The sequence below is a fragment of the Cygnus atratus genome, chromosome 4, assembly GCF_013377495.2.
Source record: "Cygnus atratus isolate AKBS03 ecotype Queensland, Australia chromosome 4, CAtr_DNAZoo_HiC_assembly, whole genome shotgun sequence".
Classification (NCBI taxonomy): domain Eukaryota; kingdom Metazoa; phylum Chordata; class Aves; order Anseriformes; family Anatidae; genus Cygnus; species Cygnus atratus.
In genome coordinates this window covers 54,053,098-54,070,487 of record NC_066365.1, presented here as the reverse complement: position 1 = coordinate 54,070,487, position 17,390 = coordinate 54,053,098, and the positions used below count along the sequence as shown (strand labels likewise).

The window sequence follows — 17,390 nt, the reverse complement described above, 5'->3', positions numbered from 1 at the left end:
TGTGGTATCTTCAGTCATTAAAGGATTTCTAACGTGACAGTAATTGTTCAAATATATGCAGTTGTTGAGTCAGATGCTCATGTGTCTAACCTTTACCTTTGCAAAAGTATTTGTGCTTGAAAGCAAGTCATCTGATGCAAGTTTTTAACACCTCACTGGTATATGGCTGAATTGGATGTTTTACAGTTAATCCATCGGCTATTCTTGGAAATATAGAGTTGTGGATATTTCTTTTAAGATATTGTTCTCTCCTGCCTTGGATATTTCAATTCAGTTTATTGCCTCGGAAACCAGGAGCCATCCTCATTTTTCCACAAGGATGTCTTTTGCACATGGGGTAATTCTTTATTCTCAGTGTTCATGCTCTTTCATAATAAAAGAAAAAATAATCTTTTCTTCCAGAAAATGACAGAATTTACAAAGGCTTTTGTGGTAGCGTTTGTGGTTTGGGTCTGAGGAGTTGTGCAGAGCAATTTAAGAGTTCCGTAATAACTAAGTTTAAGTGAATAAATTTACCGTGGAAAAACCTGTTGTTGGGGAAATTTATGCATCGTTAACTAACCCAATGTCATGTGATAGGATGGTGATAATTTACAGGAAAACGTGTACTTGGTTTGGTCTGAATGACTGATACATAGTGTATTATTATCGCTTAGGTCTTTTCTGTAAGATGTCATACAGTTATCCTGTTGTACTTCCATTCTTTACAACTGTACTCAGTATTCGAGCATATTTCAGTGCAAGTAGAAGGCTATCCACCCTTTCTTCCACATCTTATAGGAATCATCTATACTGAGAGCTGTTCAGGGGCACCTACTTCTTAATACCTCTGTGCAGACAGTCTTCAACATGTACCGAACTGTGGGAAGATTTGTCAAGTTTAGCTGGTGAACTAAGCCTTACGTGGTAAATGAGAATATTTTCTCCATCTTCCAATCAGTGTTTTGCAACATTTAGTAAAGTAAGTCAAAATGTCAAGGCAGTGCATACAAAACAAAAATCTGGTGGAACAGGCACGGTTCTGCTAAAACTGGCATGAGCTGAGCTGGGGAGAGTGACTTGATCTCACCTTTGTTCTCCTCTGTTTGTCTCACCTGCCAGGTTGAGGAGTGGCACTGGGAAGTGTGTGACACTCCAGGGAGCCTTAAGTGGCCAGCTGGGAAGAGGCAGTCGCAATGTGTGCAGATTGTTTCCCTCGGGACTTGGTCACGCTGATTCTAGGAATTCCCCTGGACTGCACTGTGCCAGAAGCAAGTTTTTTGTTTTTGAGAGACACTTTTGTGCAGACACAGATCATTTGCTCTAACCAGTACCGATCAGTCAAGTCAGCATATGTGGCATCGATACCCCTGGCAATATGCGTGGGGGTACTCTCACACTGAAGTGCTGCAGTAATGGGTGAAGAGCTTTGGGCAGGGTTAATGAGTTGGCTGAGTAAAGCTGAGTCCATAGTGTGGCAGAGCTGACACACGAGAGGGTGCGATAACTGGCAGCTGGAAGCACAGGCAGCCTAAGCGTGGTTTTCTTATATAGCACTGGGGCTTGCTGGCTGTTCATGTTTTCTGTCTGGCTCTACACACAAGTACGTTCTCTTCATAGCCATGTGCTCTGCTTGTAGAGACAAATAACTACAGGCATTGGTGAATCAGTAACTGCACGTATTTGTTTTCCTGCAAAGTGATTTTGTGGGGGAGCTGTTTTATAGCCCATTAGCTGAGGGAAGGATGGGGTCCTGGTATTTCCTTAAGATGAAACTAGGAAGCTGAAAACTTTAATGATTCGCATTAAAACAGGGTAGTACAGTACAGTAACAGTGCAAGTGGATAGGCAGCTAGAAAGAATTTGCATGTTTTGACTTGTGTTTCTTCACATTTTTAGAAGTAAACAGAGCTTCAAGAATCCTTCTGAAAGCATCCACATCTCCCTTGAGAAAGAACTCTCATTCTTGCAACGTGTGGTTATAATATTTAAAAAAAAACTTTCTCAAATTAAGCCAAAAATGTCTTGCTGACACAATATGAGGCAAAACCGTAATGGTATTGCCCACACTTCATTGAATTGATGGATTTTCAGATGGCAGTACTGCTTTCTGAGAATGAGGAGCATCTGGATGTAGAGTTAAGGTACAGCAGCCACTCTCCTGGCCCAGTTTACTTGTTACTCTGCTACTTCAATACATGGACAAAAACAAAGCCACAGTCCTCTGAAGGGTTTTTTGGTATATTTCCTTCTCTGGCCCCATTTGCACAACTGCTGCAGTCAGTGGGGATTTCAGCTCCTGAACATTAGCTTTATGTTCAGTAAATAATTTCTTTTCCTGCTAAGCTAGAGTAAACTGATCTCCAGATGCTATCAGTGTAGGAAACTGCTGTACTCATCACTGGGTGTTTGCTGAACGCAGAAGAAAATTGTTTTGTTATATTCTGGAAATAAAGTAGTTGGTATAGGTACTTACTTTCTCATCCTGGTACTCTTGAGGTATCAGAGTTCATTTCAGTCTCTTTTCAGCAGGGCAACAAATAGGTCCTAAGTAAAAGCTGAAATTCTTAGTTAAGTCAGAGACAGGGCACTCAGAAACAAATCAGCTAATGAGTTTAGCACTTTGACTCCTCCATTTACTGTTGTAGTTGATTTTCTGTTTGTTTAAGCTTCTTTGCGTTTTTGTTCTTGCTCAGCTTACGGTTTTTCTTCATGACTTGTGTGAAAGGAACCTTGCCACAGGTCTGCCTTTAGTCTGTGCTGTAGTAACTTCAGGTGGAGAAGTCTCTGCAAAGGAGTGCAAGCTCCCCTATATGTGTGGAAGCTAAAAGCATCACTTCTGTAGCGTTCAGTTATGTGACCGGGCCTGGCCTGGGGAGGCCTGCTGAGAAACTGCATGCTGGAGTCCTGTGTGACAGGCCAGAGCAGCTACCGGATGGCGGAAGGACTCTGCCCCAGGCTTTGTCTTCTTGAAACAGGAGCTCTGATGTTATCTGGCAGCACAGCAGCATTCCAGGAGCTAAAGGGTGGGGTGGTGTTTAACAAGTGGGCAACTGAAAAACAAGATCCACTTACTACTAGAATAAAAGAAGTATTCAAATTTCCTCTCAGTTCAGGTATGTAGCAGGGGAAATGTGATAGGGCAAGGCTTCGAGGCTTTTTTTTTCTTCTTTTTTTCTGGAGATGAAAATACTGTCTTTGTAAACATGTTCTGAAATATCTATAGAAGTGAGGCTGTTAATGTGTCTGCTCACAGAACCGTGATATCACCAAATGGCTGAGGTTGGAAGGGACCTCTGGAGAGCACCTGCTCCAGCCCCCTGCTTTAGCAGGGTTCCTGTCAGCCCATTTCTCTGCCTTTCAGGCCCCTGTGAGTGGTACCACAACGCTCTGGTGTATCAGCTGCTATTCCCAATTTTGTGACAACTGCAGACTTGTTAAGGGTGCACTCTGTCCCGTCATCTAGGTCTCCTTAATCAGGGATCAGCTAGAATAAAAGCGACAAGTGTCCTGACAAGGATCAAGGGCAGCTGGCAGAGTTGATAAGAAGCTGCTAGAGCTGCCCTTACCATAGCCTTAGCCTTACCTGCCAGCAGCAGGCACCCTCTGCTTCTTAGAAATCCACTGACAGTCCCAGGCAAAAAGTGCCCAGAAGCTCACGAAGAACTCAGAGGAACAGAGCCCAGAAGCTGCTGCACAAACTGCTGTTTTTCTGAGTAAATATCATGGCTCAGACTAATTGTTTAAGTTACTGATTTGGATTGGTTTGTTATAAGGACAGGTGGGTTCCATCTCTGTATGAAAGTTTACACACATAAATCAGTCTGGGGTGGAAGTTACCATCTTGTTCCTGAACTGAGGGGCTGGGAATGGTTCAGTTTTACTGCTACAGCTCTGGAATTAATATAGTTTACCACAGGCTGGAATCTAAAGAGGTGTGGGGAATAAATCCAGAGTTCATCACTACTGAGAAAAGGTTATGATCCCACAACTCACTCCCACTCTCCAAGCACCTGTCACTCGTGGTGGTGCTCATGGGACACCTCAGTACAGCGGAGTGACAGGGCAGAAGACCTAAGCCCCCACAAAAAGGGATTCTTCTGCCAGGTTAGTGAACTGGAACAGCTCATGTAAGAGTCCGAGCTTTGTGGTGCAGTAAAGAAGTAAGGACTCATAAGACTGGGAGGGACCAAGATGGGGAGGGAGGTGATCAGATGCACTTACTGGAAGGAAAAACAAGAATAAAAGAAGAGGAGAATGAGCCCTGACCCAGAGAACTTGGGTGTTATAAATCTGTGTTTGGATCCTAATAGTTATCTAAAATCTAACACTGTTTAATTTGACAGAAGAGGACTGGGTGAGTCACTGAGCGTCTGAATTGAGTCTCACTATTTCAGGCAACCACCTCCTTCTATAAGCCCTTGAACAAACTGATCAAGTTCCAGTCATAAGAACCAGTTACTTAGCTGTTCCACGCAGCAGTCTGTCCCCATCCCAGAGCCTGTCTACTCTGGCAATTTCCAAATTCATTTTGCAGCTACTGTAGCAAAACTACTTAGAGAAACCCTTAACTGTAGAGTATGAATCAATAGTTTTATATTGTTAACTGTCTTACAGACTTCCTGAAGGTTGACTCAGAATCTGTCTTTCAAAAGAATCTACCTTTTGAAAGACTGTTCAATTTGATAACATGACAAGTTTTGTGTCGTTGTTTTGTTTGTTCGTGGGTTTTCTGGTGTTTTTGTTTTTGGCAATTCTTTAGTGTAAATCACTAACCTCTGCTATTTTCACAGGACGCACATTTCCAACACATCCGTACTTCTCAGCACAGCTGGGAGCTGGGCAGCTGTCCCTCTACAATATTTTGAAGGCCTATTCTCTTCTGGACCAGGAAGTAGGATACTGCCAGGGCCTTAGTTTTGTAGCAGGAGTTTTACTACTTCATATGAGTGAAGAAGATGCTTTTAAAATGCTAAAGTTTCTCATGTTTGATGTGGGGCTGAGAAAACAATATCGTCCTGATATGACAATTTTACAGGTACGATTTCTGTTTTTCTAATACAAGAATGTTAATGTTAAATTATAATAAAGCAATATAGGTATTGTCAACAATATAGGTAGCAATATAGGTATTGCCAACATCTGGAGTTGAACTTAAATTCACTTTTCAAGAATGGAGATGATGATCTGGAAAAAGAATATAACATCTTAAATGCACAAGTTTCAAATAAAAAAAAAAAAAAGGTTACTAGGGAAATTATGAAAACCATAACAGCAAGAATTCTGCTATGTGTTGTATGAGGTTCAAATGACCCTGCAAATAAGCCTGTTGTAGACTCATGGGTGACCCATCCGGGTCTTCTAAGTGGTTTCTGAGTCTTTCTGTTCTTCACAAAAGTCAGTCTAAACACCAGTTGACAAGTATCTTTCACTGTTTCTAGTAGGTCTGTGAAGCATGGCCTTTGCTACTGTGGCTGTTAGAACATATTTAGCTTTATTCTTTTTTTTTTAAATCTTTATTCTTCATCCATGTAGATCCAGATGTATCAACTGTCCCGACTTCTTCATGACTACCATCGAGATCTCTATAACCACCTCGAGGAACATGAGATCGGCCCCAGCCTCTACGCAGCTCCCTGGTTTCTCACCATGTTTGCCTCCCAGTTTCCCCTTGGATTTGTAGCCAGGGTGTTTGGTAATTCTTTATAAAAGTTCTGTATGTTCTTTTTGAAACCTTGTATTTGGAATCTTGTTACTAGGCACGGAGTATCACCCAATCTGTTTCAGACATCCAGAAGTAGTGTTTACTTTCTATTGATGACCAGAACGGCAAAGCTGACTTCATCCTACAGAGCATATAGAGTTTGCAATAAAATGGAAAGAGGGAGAAGAATGTATGACTGTTCCAAACTGCCCCCATCTTTTCATCTGTTACCATTTCCCACCCTGTAATCACTTGTAGAGAGTGTGTAAGATTTGCTACCATGAAAGCATAGTGGTATGACAATGGCACTTAAACACCTAGAATTACTTAGTTTCAGGCTGAAGAGAGACATAATCAAGGCATCATCCCAGGAAATATATCCATTTACTCCATTATCATCATCTCCAACACTGTCAGTGGAAAATGATTTGGAAGGTTATGTTCTTAGAATATGCACGGAGTTGGGTGGCCCTTAAAGTTTTATCACGGATTTACTCTCCAGAAGCACAGAGTTTTTAAACTACTGTTGGTTATCCTTACACTTCTAGCCTGAAAGATAATCTTCTTACTTTCCAAAAACTGGAAAATGTTCTGAAGCATATGGCGTTTAGGCTCTGAAGTCACTTCTGTTACCTATTTTTGGAATCTACAGAATTAGTGTTCTATTTTTTAAATTAAATTCACATTAAGAATTTACCTTTATGCTATTTTATGGATGCATTCCATAGATTAATTGTTTGGTATTTGAAAAGATGCTTTATTTCCTTTTCAGTTACTTGTTTTTTGATTTTATTATGTTGTACTGGATCTTCCATGTTGAGCAGGATAGAATGGAGCTCTCCTCCTGCTTTCTGTCTCCTAATAGGAATATATTTGCATTTTCCTTAGTCAGTCTCACTTAAGAGATGTAATTACTCAATGATTAATATTGACAATTTCCTGTCTTTTAAAGTTATAGTCTCACCTACCACAGTAACAAATAATAAATGTAGATTCCAAGATAAGCCAACAAAGATTCAGTCCTGTTTCTGGTAACATCACGCCACAAGTTGTGTTAGAAGAAATCACACTGATAATGATGGTGTACGCTAAGTAGAACTACATGTCCTGTAATTAGCATCTTAACTCCAGGGAAAACAGTATTTTTATTTATTTTATTTATTTATTTTGTGGAACAGTTAGGTTAACTTCCACTGACAAATATCTAGCTGGCAATGATAATATTTAGAAACTAAATGAAGTGTTGTATGCAAGTGTTATATACCGGGATTATCATCAGTTCATCTTTTGGTTATTCTTATTCTATCACAGTATTGCACACGATAATAACAGTCTTTGAATTGAGCTATTGACTGCACTGAGAGTATAAAAGTGCCTTCTGTATCCAGTATATTTGGATTTCTGCCTTAATATGCAGATTAGTATTTTATCTGTCATTGGAGGATTGCAGAGCTTTAAAAAGCAAAGATTTTTACATTAAAATAGAAGGCAAAGATACATGCTCTGCATATAGCTGATTTTAGGTCAAGAAAGAAATGCATGTGTGACTGAAACTGTCACCTGAAATCTTTGTTTCTTAGAGAGAGAGTGCAGCATAACCAACACTTGCAAGTTTTTAATGTCTCAAAGTATTTAGCAGTTTCTTAAAACAATGTTTACTGGAACTATGTAAATAGAGAGCCCTGGGGATTCTTGTACATTAGAAAATAAAATCTTGTCTTTACCCATGCTGAAGACTGAAGCAACTGCAAATCTGAAAGAGACTGAGTCTGTCACTTTATTGGTGGCTGCTGTTAGCATTATTACAAATTAGGATCGAACCATGTCTGACCCCTATGTTCACACACTTTTGCAGAATGTGTATATGTTTTCATTGCTCATTTCTTGGAATTCTTGAGATGAATGTTGTCTGTAAAGTCTAAGTAACTCATCTATAGGCTATTAAGACTGAGTGCACTGCCATTTTCTAACATGCTGTCTATGAACCCTTGATATGTGAAGCCCTGCTGCTATTTAATGCACTTGTTACAGAACACTTCCCGTAGATCTACATAGAGCATATTTTTTTCAAGTATTTTACAAATAATATCTGAAAGCAGTAGGCTAGAAAGAGGCTAGCCTAAAGACTGTTTTCTGAGTCAAATAGAAAAACCGTATTTTACTTTTTAATTATCTGTCCAACTTTCAGCACTTCTGAGTAGAATCTAATGAAAGTACAGCATAACAAAGATGTATTCTTTAATACCCCTATTTACTTATCAGTGGAGGAGACTTGATAGGAAAACGTTTATTTTGTTCCAAGATTATAGATAAAACTTGAATTTGAAATCCTCTGGGCTGCCAGTCATGCTGCCATTAATTTGGGTACTTTCGGGTTGCTGTCACTGGCTGGCAGCCCATTTAACAGGAAGTGTGGGGAGTGGATAACAAATGGGTCTTTGTTAAGTACTTGCTATTTTAAATGAGAGAAGGATTTCAGCTGTGTATTACCAGCTCAGCTCATACAGGCATTCGTTAACAACTTACAGGTCACCTTGAGTTAAACTACATGTCTTTGTGGGGCAGGTGCTGAGTCAGATACATGTTATTCTCAGCTCTGTTTTTATCACTTTGAGTTTCCTAGCAGTTCTTTAGCATTCCATGTTGTAATATATAGCTTTCCCTATAAAGCATTTTCCCATCACATACTGTTTCAGTATGCAATTGGGGCAGATGCCTACTCTGTTATCCCTTTCCAATCCTTGCTGCCTTTGGACTTCACGTTGAACCAGAGTTGAAAAACTTTATACCACTTTTAGGATGAATGGCAGCCAAGTGCAAGATTTATGGTTAGTTATTACTTGTGCTTTTCTTTCTCAAACAGTGAGAAAGAATAGTGGAATGAGTTGCAGCTTCAGCCTAAAATGTAAAAGAGCACAAGAGGGGGATTTCATTCTGATACAAATTTGGAAAGAAAAAAAAGACTTGTTTTTGTGTTTTGTTTTTTGTTTGTTTTTTTTTTTTTTTTACTAAGAAAGGCAGTTAGCCAGCATTTTCATATGCTCTTTACTACATCAGAAATATCTGTGGTTTTGCTAGTAATCATTTCCCTTATTGTGTGTTTTTTTTCTTCCTTTTTTTGATCATGAAGACATACTATTTATTTGGTGTCATTGTGCTGCTTCGTAAGTGATTGTGGCTTCATTCACAGCTTCAAATGCAAGGAAGGGGAAAGTAAAGCCCTTTTAAAAATAAAAGTATACGTAGAAGATACAGAATAAAACTACATTATTTTCTCATCTTTACAAATGATACATAAAAGCAGTGGGCTAGAAAGAGGTTAACCTACAGACTGTTTTATGAGTCAAATAGAAAAACTGCATTTTACTTTTTAATTATCTGTCCAACTTTCAGCACTTCTCCTGAGTAGAATCTAATGAAAGCCCAGTGTAAGAAAGGCTTGTCCACCAGTACCATTTCATATGTTAGATGCTTTTGCCTGTAGCGAATCTTTCAGTAAAACCAGTAGAGGATTGAGTTCTAGTAGCAGGAAAGTTAAGTGCAAGGCAATGCTGTTTATACTGATGGGTTGGTGAGGACAAATGGGTTTGCTTCTTGTCTGATGCTTTGATTGCAGTCTTCCGTATCTTGCCTCTATAAAGACATAGGAAATTTGTAAAGGAAAAGAAAAGAAAGGCAGTTGAAGTAAAAGGTTGTTAAATACTGTGGCTTCAGTGTGCTTGACTGTATGCCAGGGTGCTGTCACTGCAGGGCCACCTGTAATATTAGCACTTAAGCTGTATTACTAAGATTTGAAGGTACTTATTCATGTAGCTATTAGAATATTAATGTAAGTGGTTGAGACACCTACTAAAAATAAGCACATGCCCATGAAACTTGATACTGCTGGAAAATGCGCATTTAGTCGTGTGCTCAGCGTTGTCTGACTGAGAACTTGCAGCATTGTCCTCCAGAGCAGAAAACTATGGAACTTTGGATCTTCGGTTACTTCTTTGGGTGTAGTTTTTGCCCTTTGTTATGAAGATTTTAAATGTCATCAGGAGTAGAATTCTGTTCAAGTTCAGAACTGAAGACTTAGTAGTAAATTCCACAATTGCTGGTTTATTTCCTCATTCCCATGAACATTTCAAAAGAAAAAAGCCCACAAAACTACTACGTGCACAAAAAGTAGCAATGCTGCGAAATTTGACTACCTGGCTTATTGTATGTGTTTAGCTTAAATTTGAATTGGATTTGTTGGATGAAAACTCACTGAACAAATGAAATAATTGATTGTTAGTCAATTGTGCTGTTCACAGTAATAATGCTGATCCTGCAAGATATCTAAACCTGTAGCCTCAGTAACAAAAGGACATGTCTGGCAGAGTGTATCTAGCCTCCAGATTGCCCTTAGGAGAAGCTGTTATCCTTGGACATTTTATTGTTTCAATATTCTTGTCAAAAAATGTGCTTGCTTGATGTACTCTGTTTTTTGTTTGTTTTCACAGATATGCTCTTCCTTCAAGGATCAGAGGCTATATTTAAAGTGGCCTTAAGCCTTTTGGGAAGCCATAAGCCCTTGATTCTGCAGCATGAGAACCTAGAAACTATTGTTGATTTTATTAAAAACACTCTCCCCAACTTGGGTTTGGTACAGATGGAAAAGACCATTAGTCAGGTATGAAATAATCTGAATGTATGAGTAGAATGCAAAAGAAATAATGCTTTTTTTTTTTTTAACAAGGTCGTGGCAGAAAAACCCCAAAAATGTATTGTGTTACTTCCAGCTGAGAAGAATTCTGTTATTGTAGTTCTGAAGATGTTGAAATCTTTTGGAAGCATATGACTAGTGTAGTACCTCTGTATTCTTACATGTACATGTTGGTTATGATCGCTTTATGAACCCTTAATGAAAATGTTTACTTTTTTTCAGAGGTGTGCATAATGGCTCTTATTGGCAGCACTGTTACAACCCATATGCAGTGCACTCCACAAAAAAGCAGCAAGGTGTGCTAAAAGCCTGCTGAGTTTTCACATCTCCAAATAATCGTGTTCTCCAAGTAATTTGTGGAGCAAAAGCTGAATTACGGGAGCCTCACGAATGCTGACTTTGCATTAGCAAAAGTAGAGACCTCCCTTTGTTGACTTTGTCTATAATGGCTGAAAAGAGCAGCAGGTTGACATGCCCTGCAGTCCATACACAGCTCCTGGGCTAATCCCCATCCTCCTCACCCCTTCTGCAGCGTGGCCTTGGGTTTACATGCCATAGCTTGCCTTCAGTTGGTTAGCTTTCAAGTCAAACTTTTGATTTGCCTCATGTTTCATCCCTTTCAAATATGATACTCTGGGTATGACGGCAGGGATTTCCCTCCCTTCTCAAGAGCAGAAAGGCTAGAAGTGGCAGAGGTCGTGAGAGGAGCTAACAGTCTGCCCTGCCGATTTGTACCATTTTTTCCAGAGATGCTCAGAGCATGCAGAAAGATAAAGTTCCATATGTATAGCCAAACCCAGATGAAATGTGTTTCAGCCTTCAGTGTTTAGATTTGTATTTCTTCTGTACAACTACTTGAGATAACTTTTATAGCATATGTAACAGGTGTCATAAACACCTCATAAACCTAATGTTTTCTTCAACTGTATTTAACAGTTTGCCTACCGTGCAGATGAACAAAATAGGAAATAATTATTGATATTTCATCAGATATTTAAGATAGCATTTGATTTTTTTTGACTCATTTCCAAGAGGTATAAACTACAAAAGGTTTAAAAGTAAAAAGAATAATATAATCATAGAATCATTCAGGTTGGAAAAGACCTCTAAGATCATCTAATCCAACTTTTAGCCTAGTACTAAAGTCTACCACTAAACCACGCTACTAAGTTGTAAATCCACAGATTTCTTGAAGACCTCCAGGGATGGTGACTCAACCGCTTCCCTTGGCAGCCTATTCCAGTGACGCACAACCCTTTCAGTAAAGAAATTTCTCCTAACGTCCAACCTCAACCTCCCCTGGTGCAGCTTGAGGCCATTTCCTCTCGTCTTATCACTTGGTGCTTGGGAGAAGAGCCCAATCCCCACCCCGCTAATGCTAACCCATGAACTTCTAATTATGGGCTGTTTCCCAGGTGCATTTTAAAATCAACTTGAGTTTGGTTTCTAATATATTCTGTTATTGGCCACTTGTCCCTTTCATTTAAATGCTTTTTCCCTGCTTTCAAGGGAGATAACTGTCTTGGGGACCTTAGAATCATGTTTGTAGAATGATTTGAAAGCAGGTGTTTGCCAAAACGTAGAGAAAGGAATAATTCAATAGCAGGGCTTTTTTCCCTTGGGTCTCTCTGTGCACCTCAATTTATTTATCTGCTTTTAAAATCTAAGATTTTTCTTAATACTCATATATAAGATTGAGCACTTATTTCAGTGATTTGTAGTTAACAATTAAAGAAATTTGCTTTGACATTACGTAATGTTTAAGGTGTATTTGTGTGAGGATAAATTATTTCATTTTCTTTCAGGCTCACAGAGCATAGTAGAATCATAAATAAACCTAACAGCATTTACTGTTTTTCATTTGAACCTTTCATTTTGCTGTGCTGCTGGAAAAGTCTTACACTTTTATGGCACAGCGGCTTGGACTGCACTTTTCTAAAATGACATCTAATTCTGAATATGTCTAGGAGAGTTTATGCCCAACTGAGATGCATTAAATTTGAAATCTAGAAAAAGGAATTCCCTAAAAATTGTAAATTTCTTGAAAACTTTAGCATGAGTGATTTTGCTGAAGGCAGGCAATAAATTAGTAGCAAAGTTTTAAATGCCATTGTATTGAACTCTACTTCCTCAACCTTCCTCTTCTCCAGAGTAGGAAATGTGACTGACAAAATTTGTCTTTTTTGTATGCAGCAATTAGGTATCCAAGTTTAGATCCATGGGATTTAAGGCATTGAATGAGCTATAGTTTTAATCTTCACAGTACCTAATAACATTTCTATATACAACAGGTGTTTGAAATGGATATTGCCAAGCAGTTGCAAGCTTATGAAGTTGAATACCACGTGCTTCAGGATGAGCTTATAGATTCATCTTTAAATGACAATCAGAGACTGGATAAATTAGAAAAGGCAAACAGTAGCTTGCGCAAACAGAACTTTGATCTCCTGGAAGAACTGCAGGTACAGTTTATATTTCATATTTAATTAACATTCTAATTTATCCACCTTTTCAGAAGAGACCATCCCATACTAAGGCACAGAAGAGGCTGGTGTTTGGTGTAGTGACTTAGAAGCTTAGCCACTTAAAGTTTTATCTAGTTTAGCATTTAAAGAAATCTCAGAATAGTTTGTGGATAGGGCATGTGCTTGCAATTAGTGAAAAGCTGATTCCTTGTACACTCTCCTCTCTTGTAATTAAAATCATAGCTATAGAAGACTGAGAATACATAAGGTGCTTTCACAACTCTATTTTTACGTATTTCAGTCACTGCTTTACTACAGCAGGGATACTAGTCTATTATGAAGGGGAAAGCTAATGCCAGTGTCACAAATTAGAGATGCATCATCTATGGGACTTATTGTCTGTAAAGACATGGTCTATCTTGCAAGATTTTTTTGTTTGTTTTTTGAAAAACTGTTATCCAGATGGTTTAGATAATATATGAAATAATGTTTAATTTATGTTCTGTGTCTGTTCAGTCTGCAGCTTTTTTTAGAGGCAGTACACCTGGTCTCCGTAGGGGTTATTCTTTGCTTAACTGTTCAAGAAGTCAGCTTTCTGGCTGCTTTACAACAGGACATTTGTTGTAAAACTTCCAACCACACAATTAATTTGATGAATAAAGGGAGTTCAAGGGTAAGAAGCAGACAATGTGCTCTATTTGCAGCTTCAAGCCTCTTGATTATTGTGAAAGACATAGACTTCATAAGGTAATAGGTGAGGGAAGGAGTTCAGGTTTCTCAGCCACTGGTCCTGTATCATGGCTAAAGCCAGCCAACAATGCAGACCCAGATTGCCTTTCCTAACAAGTCTGCTTAATATGTAAATTCTGACTGTGTGAGAACCTGAACCTGTTCCAGGTGCAGAGAAACTCCTCTGCAAGACATTTTCATAAAGCTTCAGGCACATGGGCAAGGAAATGGTTGAATGCGGCACGTGGTAGACGGATTTCTGGGATGAGGTTCAAGATGAGATGTCCTATATAGATACCTGCATCAGGACATCTTCCACCCTCCTGCCCTCAAAGACTCTGCAGCCCTAAACATTTATTTATTTATTTATTGATTGATTGATTGATTTTTACAAAGCTCATCTTCACTTGAGTGCAACACAGCACCTAGCATCATGGTGGAGAACTATGTGTAGTGTTGCAGCAGTCCGTTTTTCTTTTAGGTGGGTCTCACTAGCCTTCCTTTCCTATGGTGAAAGGTGAACCGTTGGTGACATGAGGAAAATACACGACCAAAACATGTGGGTCATGGTTTGTCCATATTTTGTCCCTAAAGCCTGAACTTGATAAACCACCATAATTACATGGAGAACAGTGGGCTCATCAGAAACAAGAAATACTGCCCTGAAAGTTGAGACCTCCCAAATTGTCTTTTCTCTTCAAATGTTATCCAGTGATGAAACTTCCAAATAGATTTCTGCTTTTGACAAAGCACCTCAGCTTCAGGTCTCACATGATGAATTTGAATGATATCATGCTTTGTTTCACCGTGAATTAGAATGGCAATATGTGCAGCCTCTTGAAGGAGAATCAGGAATACACAACTGGAATTTTTCCAGATTTGTTGTCTGTTTATATGTTACACTAAATCCTCACCTTGTTTGCCTCCAAGTCCAGCATTTGTTGGACTCAATGTGGAGAAGAAATGAGGTGTAACTAACAGGCTAAGTTGTCTTTGCTTTGCAAACAGTGTAGAATTCAACAAATGTGGTTGGGCAAAAATGTCTCCTAACTGACCCATGCAGAGACTTATCTTAACCTGCCATTCTTTGGTATGTAATTTGCAGACTTAATAACTTTCTCATTTGATCTACTTTGCCTTATATTGTACGGTTAACTGTGAATGAGTCAAAGCAATCAAGTTGAGAGAGGGAGGTTTCTTGTTACAGGGAACACTATAGTAGTAATTGTCTAAAGTGTACAGATCTAATAGCATTCAGACTTGCATTTTACTTTTGCAATTTTCCATCATTTTGGAAAGTATTTTATCAGTTACTAATTTCTTTTTTTTTTCCCTCTCTTCCTTCTTACTTTGAAAGGTGGCTAATGGAAAGATCCAAAACCTTGAAGCCACGGTAGAGCTGTTGTTGACTAATGAAAGCAAACTGAAGGAGTCAATTCTCACTCTTGAGCAGGAGCGAACAGCTTTGCAGAAGGCAGTGGAAGAGATGCGGAAAAAGATTGGTGATACAGACAAGAAACCTCTACTCACTGGGCAAGAGCACCTGGACGCTGACTGAGATCTGTTGTTGTAACAGAGCAGAGAAGCTGAGCAAAAGAGAAGGGAAGAACTGGTTCTTTTTGTCATGATTCATGGGGATTTGACACTGTCACCTTCATTGTACATGCCGTACTGTAGCAAAAAGCAAGATACAGGTGCAGTGGCTGCCCAGATCAGAGAAACTGGTTCCTCCGGGAGATGGCTCTTTCTTCTTAGTATGTAGAAATGCTATGAACAGTAAGATGCCACATCATAATAAGCAAGAGAAACTTAATAGTGTGTGCATTCATACACAATATGCTGTAAAGATGTCATGGATTCTTTCATAAGTGCTTCTAAACCTAAGTGCTTTGTTTGTTACATATTTTGTGTGTAGATCAACACCATGCTAAATAGCACATCCTTTAGAAGCTCCTCTGAAGAAATATGGCAGTGTAAAACCTTTGAATGGATGGCTGCCTCGCTGCAGATATGCAGTGGTAAAATTTGGAGAGTTTTGTAATTGGACTTGAGGTAATTTTGTCAGTGTACTTCCCCTGTAGCTTGACTTGGTTCTGTTGATTACGTTGTTTATGCCTCAGATAACTGTTTCCTGATGCTTGAAGGTGTCAGTCTATTGGACTCCAGAGAGCTGGACTTCATCATATGTAACTATGCATAATTAGGGGTTGCCATCTGTTTTCAAAAGTATGTTGTTTTAATATATTTTTGTTTAACATCCATTAGTTTAGTGTATTGTTACTTGGCATTATCTGATAAACGTACATAATGTATATAGTAATTGCATTATGCTTAACAAAATACACTGACATTGGTTTGGTGAAGCCTGTGACTCCTGCAACATCATCCAAGGTTTTATATTCAGACTCTTCAAGTCTCATTTTATTTATTTCTGATCTGCTGTGTAAAACATCATTTTGCGGGGAAGCTAATGCCCACAATCTCTTTTTCCTCTTTATTTGGTACTCTATGCCCACTCATCCACCCTTTAAGACTTTTTTCTAAGCATTGGAGGCATTTCGAGAGCTTCATGTTGTGCCAGAGATTCTTAAACTGCTTTATGAAGGGTATGGCAGTTTGAATTAGGACACCATTCTTTTGCCTCTTTTGAGTATGATTACACCTGTAAAAAAACATCAGTTTCCTTAATACGGTGAAAGTAGTTTTCAGGCCAGTTGAAGCACCACTGCTACAAGTGCAATAATGTCTGTGGATATCCAGTTGTTTGGGTTTGCTTCAGAATTAAATAGCGCTGTAGTTTTGTTTTATCCCCAAGCACAGAGTTAATAGGCATTAATGTGTTGTCTTGGTGGAGATTTACCCAGGAGATGTGACTTTTTTTCCTTCTTAAATTGTTATTTTTATTTTTAAAACTTCAAAGCACAGAGTTTTGTTTTACTTTCTGACTGGCAGTGTAAAAAAGGTTTTGTTTTGCTTTTTTCCTTTCTTCATGGAAGTCCTTCTGATGCATTGTGATTGTAGTTTAACACTCATCTACCGTGCAAAACAAATACCTCTATGTAGTTCAAAAAGAAAAAGAGAATTTACTGTTCAATTTCTAAATCTTTGTTTGACTCTGTCAAGTCTTAAATACGGCTGGTTCTTGCAAATCTACTCTGTTTTCACTTAGTATTAAAATTCCAGATTAATTATTATTAATCCATTTACCTCAAAAGCTTGCTTTTTATTTGGAAATCCATACTGAAGCTCATGCTTCATGTTTAAAACCTTGTTAGAATGGACCTCGTACTGTTAGAGCACTCCATAACGTTGCGTGTTTACACCATCGTGCCATAATTCATACACTGACTTTTTAACAAGAGCAATAAAAATAATAATCTATGCCTACATCAATGCTTGTAATTTATTTTTACATTTAAAAATAAAAATATACTTTGCGGGGTGGCAGTTCAGAACTGTGTAAGGTGAGACTGTCCCTGAAACTGCAGTACAATGACAATTAATGAAAACTCTTGAGACCTCATAAACATGCTCAGGATCCAGTTGTGATCTTGGGACCTGCACCTGCAAATGTTGACTAAAGTGAAGCACATTCTGCATGACTCCAGGGATGCATTCCATTTTTTTGGAGTTTTGCTTCTCTCAGGGTTGAAGGGGAGGATTACTTCTAGTACTTCATCAAGAATCTGCATAATTGCAGAAGTGCACGGTGTAGATCAGAACTAAATAACTGTTCTCTGAATGCACAAACATGGTAAGCAGATAATAAGGAAATGTTTACTTTTGTAACCATATAACTGTTTCAAATTCAGCAGGGAGCTGA

At 38.7% G+C, this 17,390-nt stretch overlaps 1 protein-coding gene across 14 annotated transcripts in view; it reads left to right on the top strand.

Annotated features, from left to right (window-relative positions):
• The window catches only part of TBC1D1 (TBC1 domain family member 1), a 116,088-nt gene extending 99,134 nt beyond the window's left edge, over positions 1 to 16,954 (top strand). For all 14 annotated transcript variants that reach the window (XM_035555042.2, XM_035555057.2, XM_050710691.1 and 11 more), the window contains 5 exons: positions 4,773 to 5,017; positions 5,515 to 5,674; positions 10,171 to 10,340; positions 12,665 to 12,835; positions 14,925 to 16,954. In XM_035555042.2, the coding sequence (XP_035410935.1) occupies positions 4,773 to 5,017; positions 5,515 to 5,674; positions 10,171 to 10,340; positions 12,665 to 12,835; positions 14,925 to 15,125 (947 nt within the window). In that variant the 3' untranslated portion in view covers positions 15,126 to 16,954. The remainder of the gene's footprint in view (positions 1 to 4,772; positions 5,018 to 5,514; positions 5,675 to 10,170; positions 10,341 to 12,664; positions 12,836 to 14,924) is intronic.
• The last annotated feature ends 436 nt before the right edge of the window (positions 16,955 to 17,390 follow it).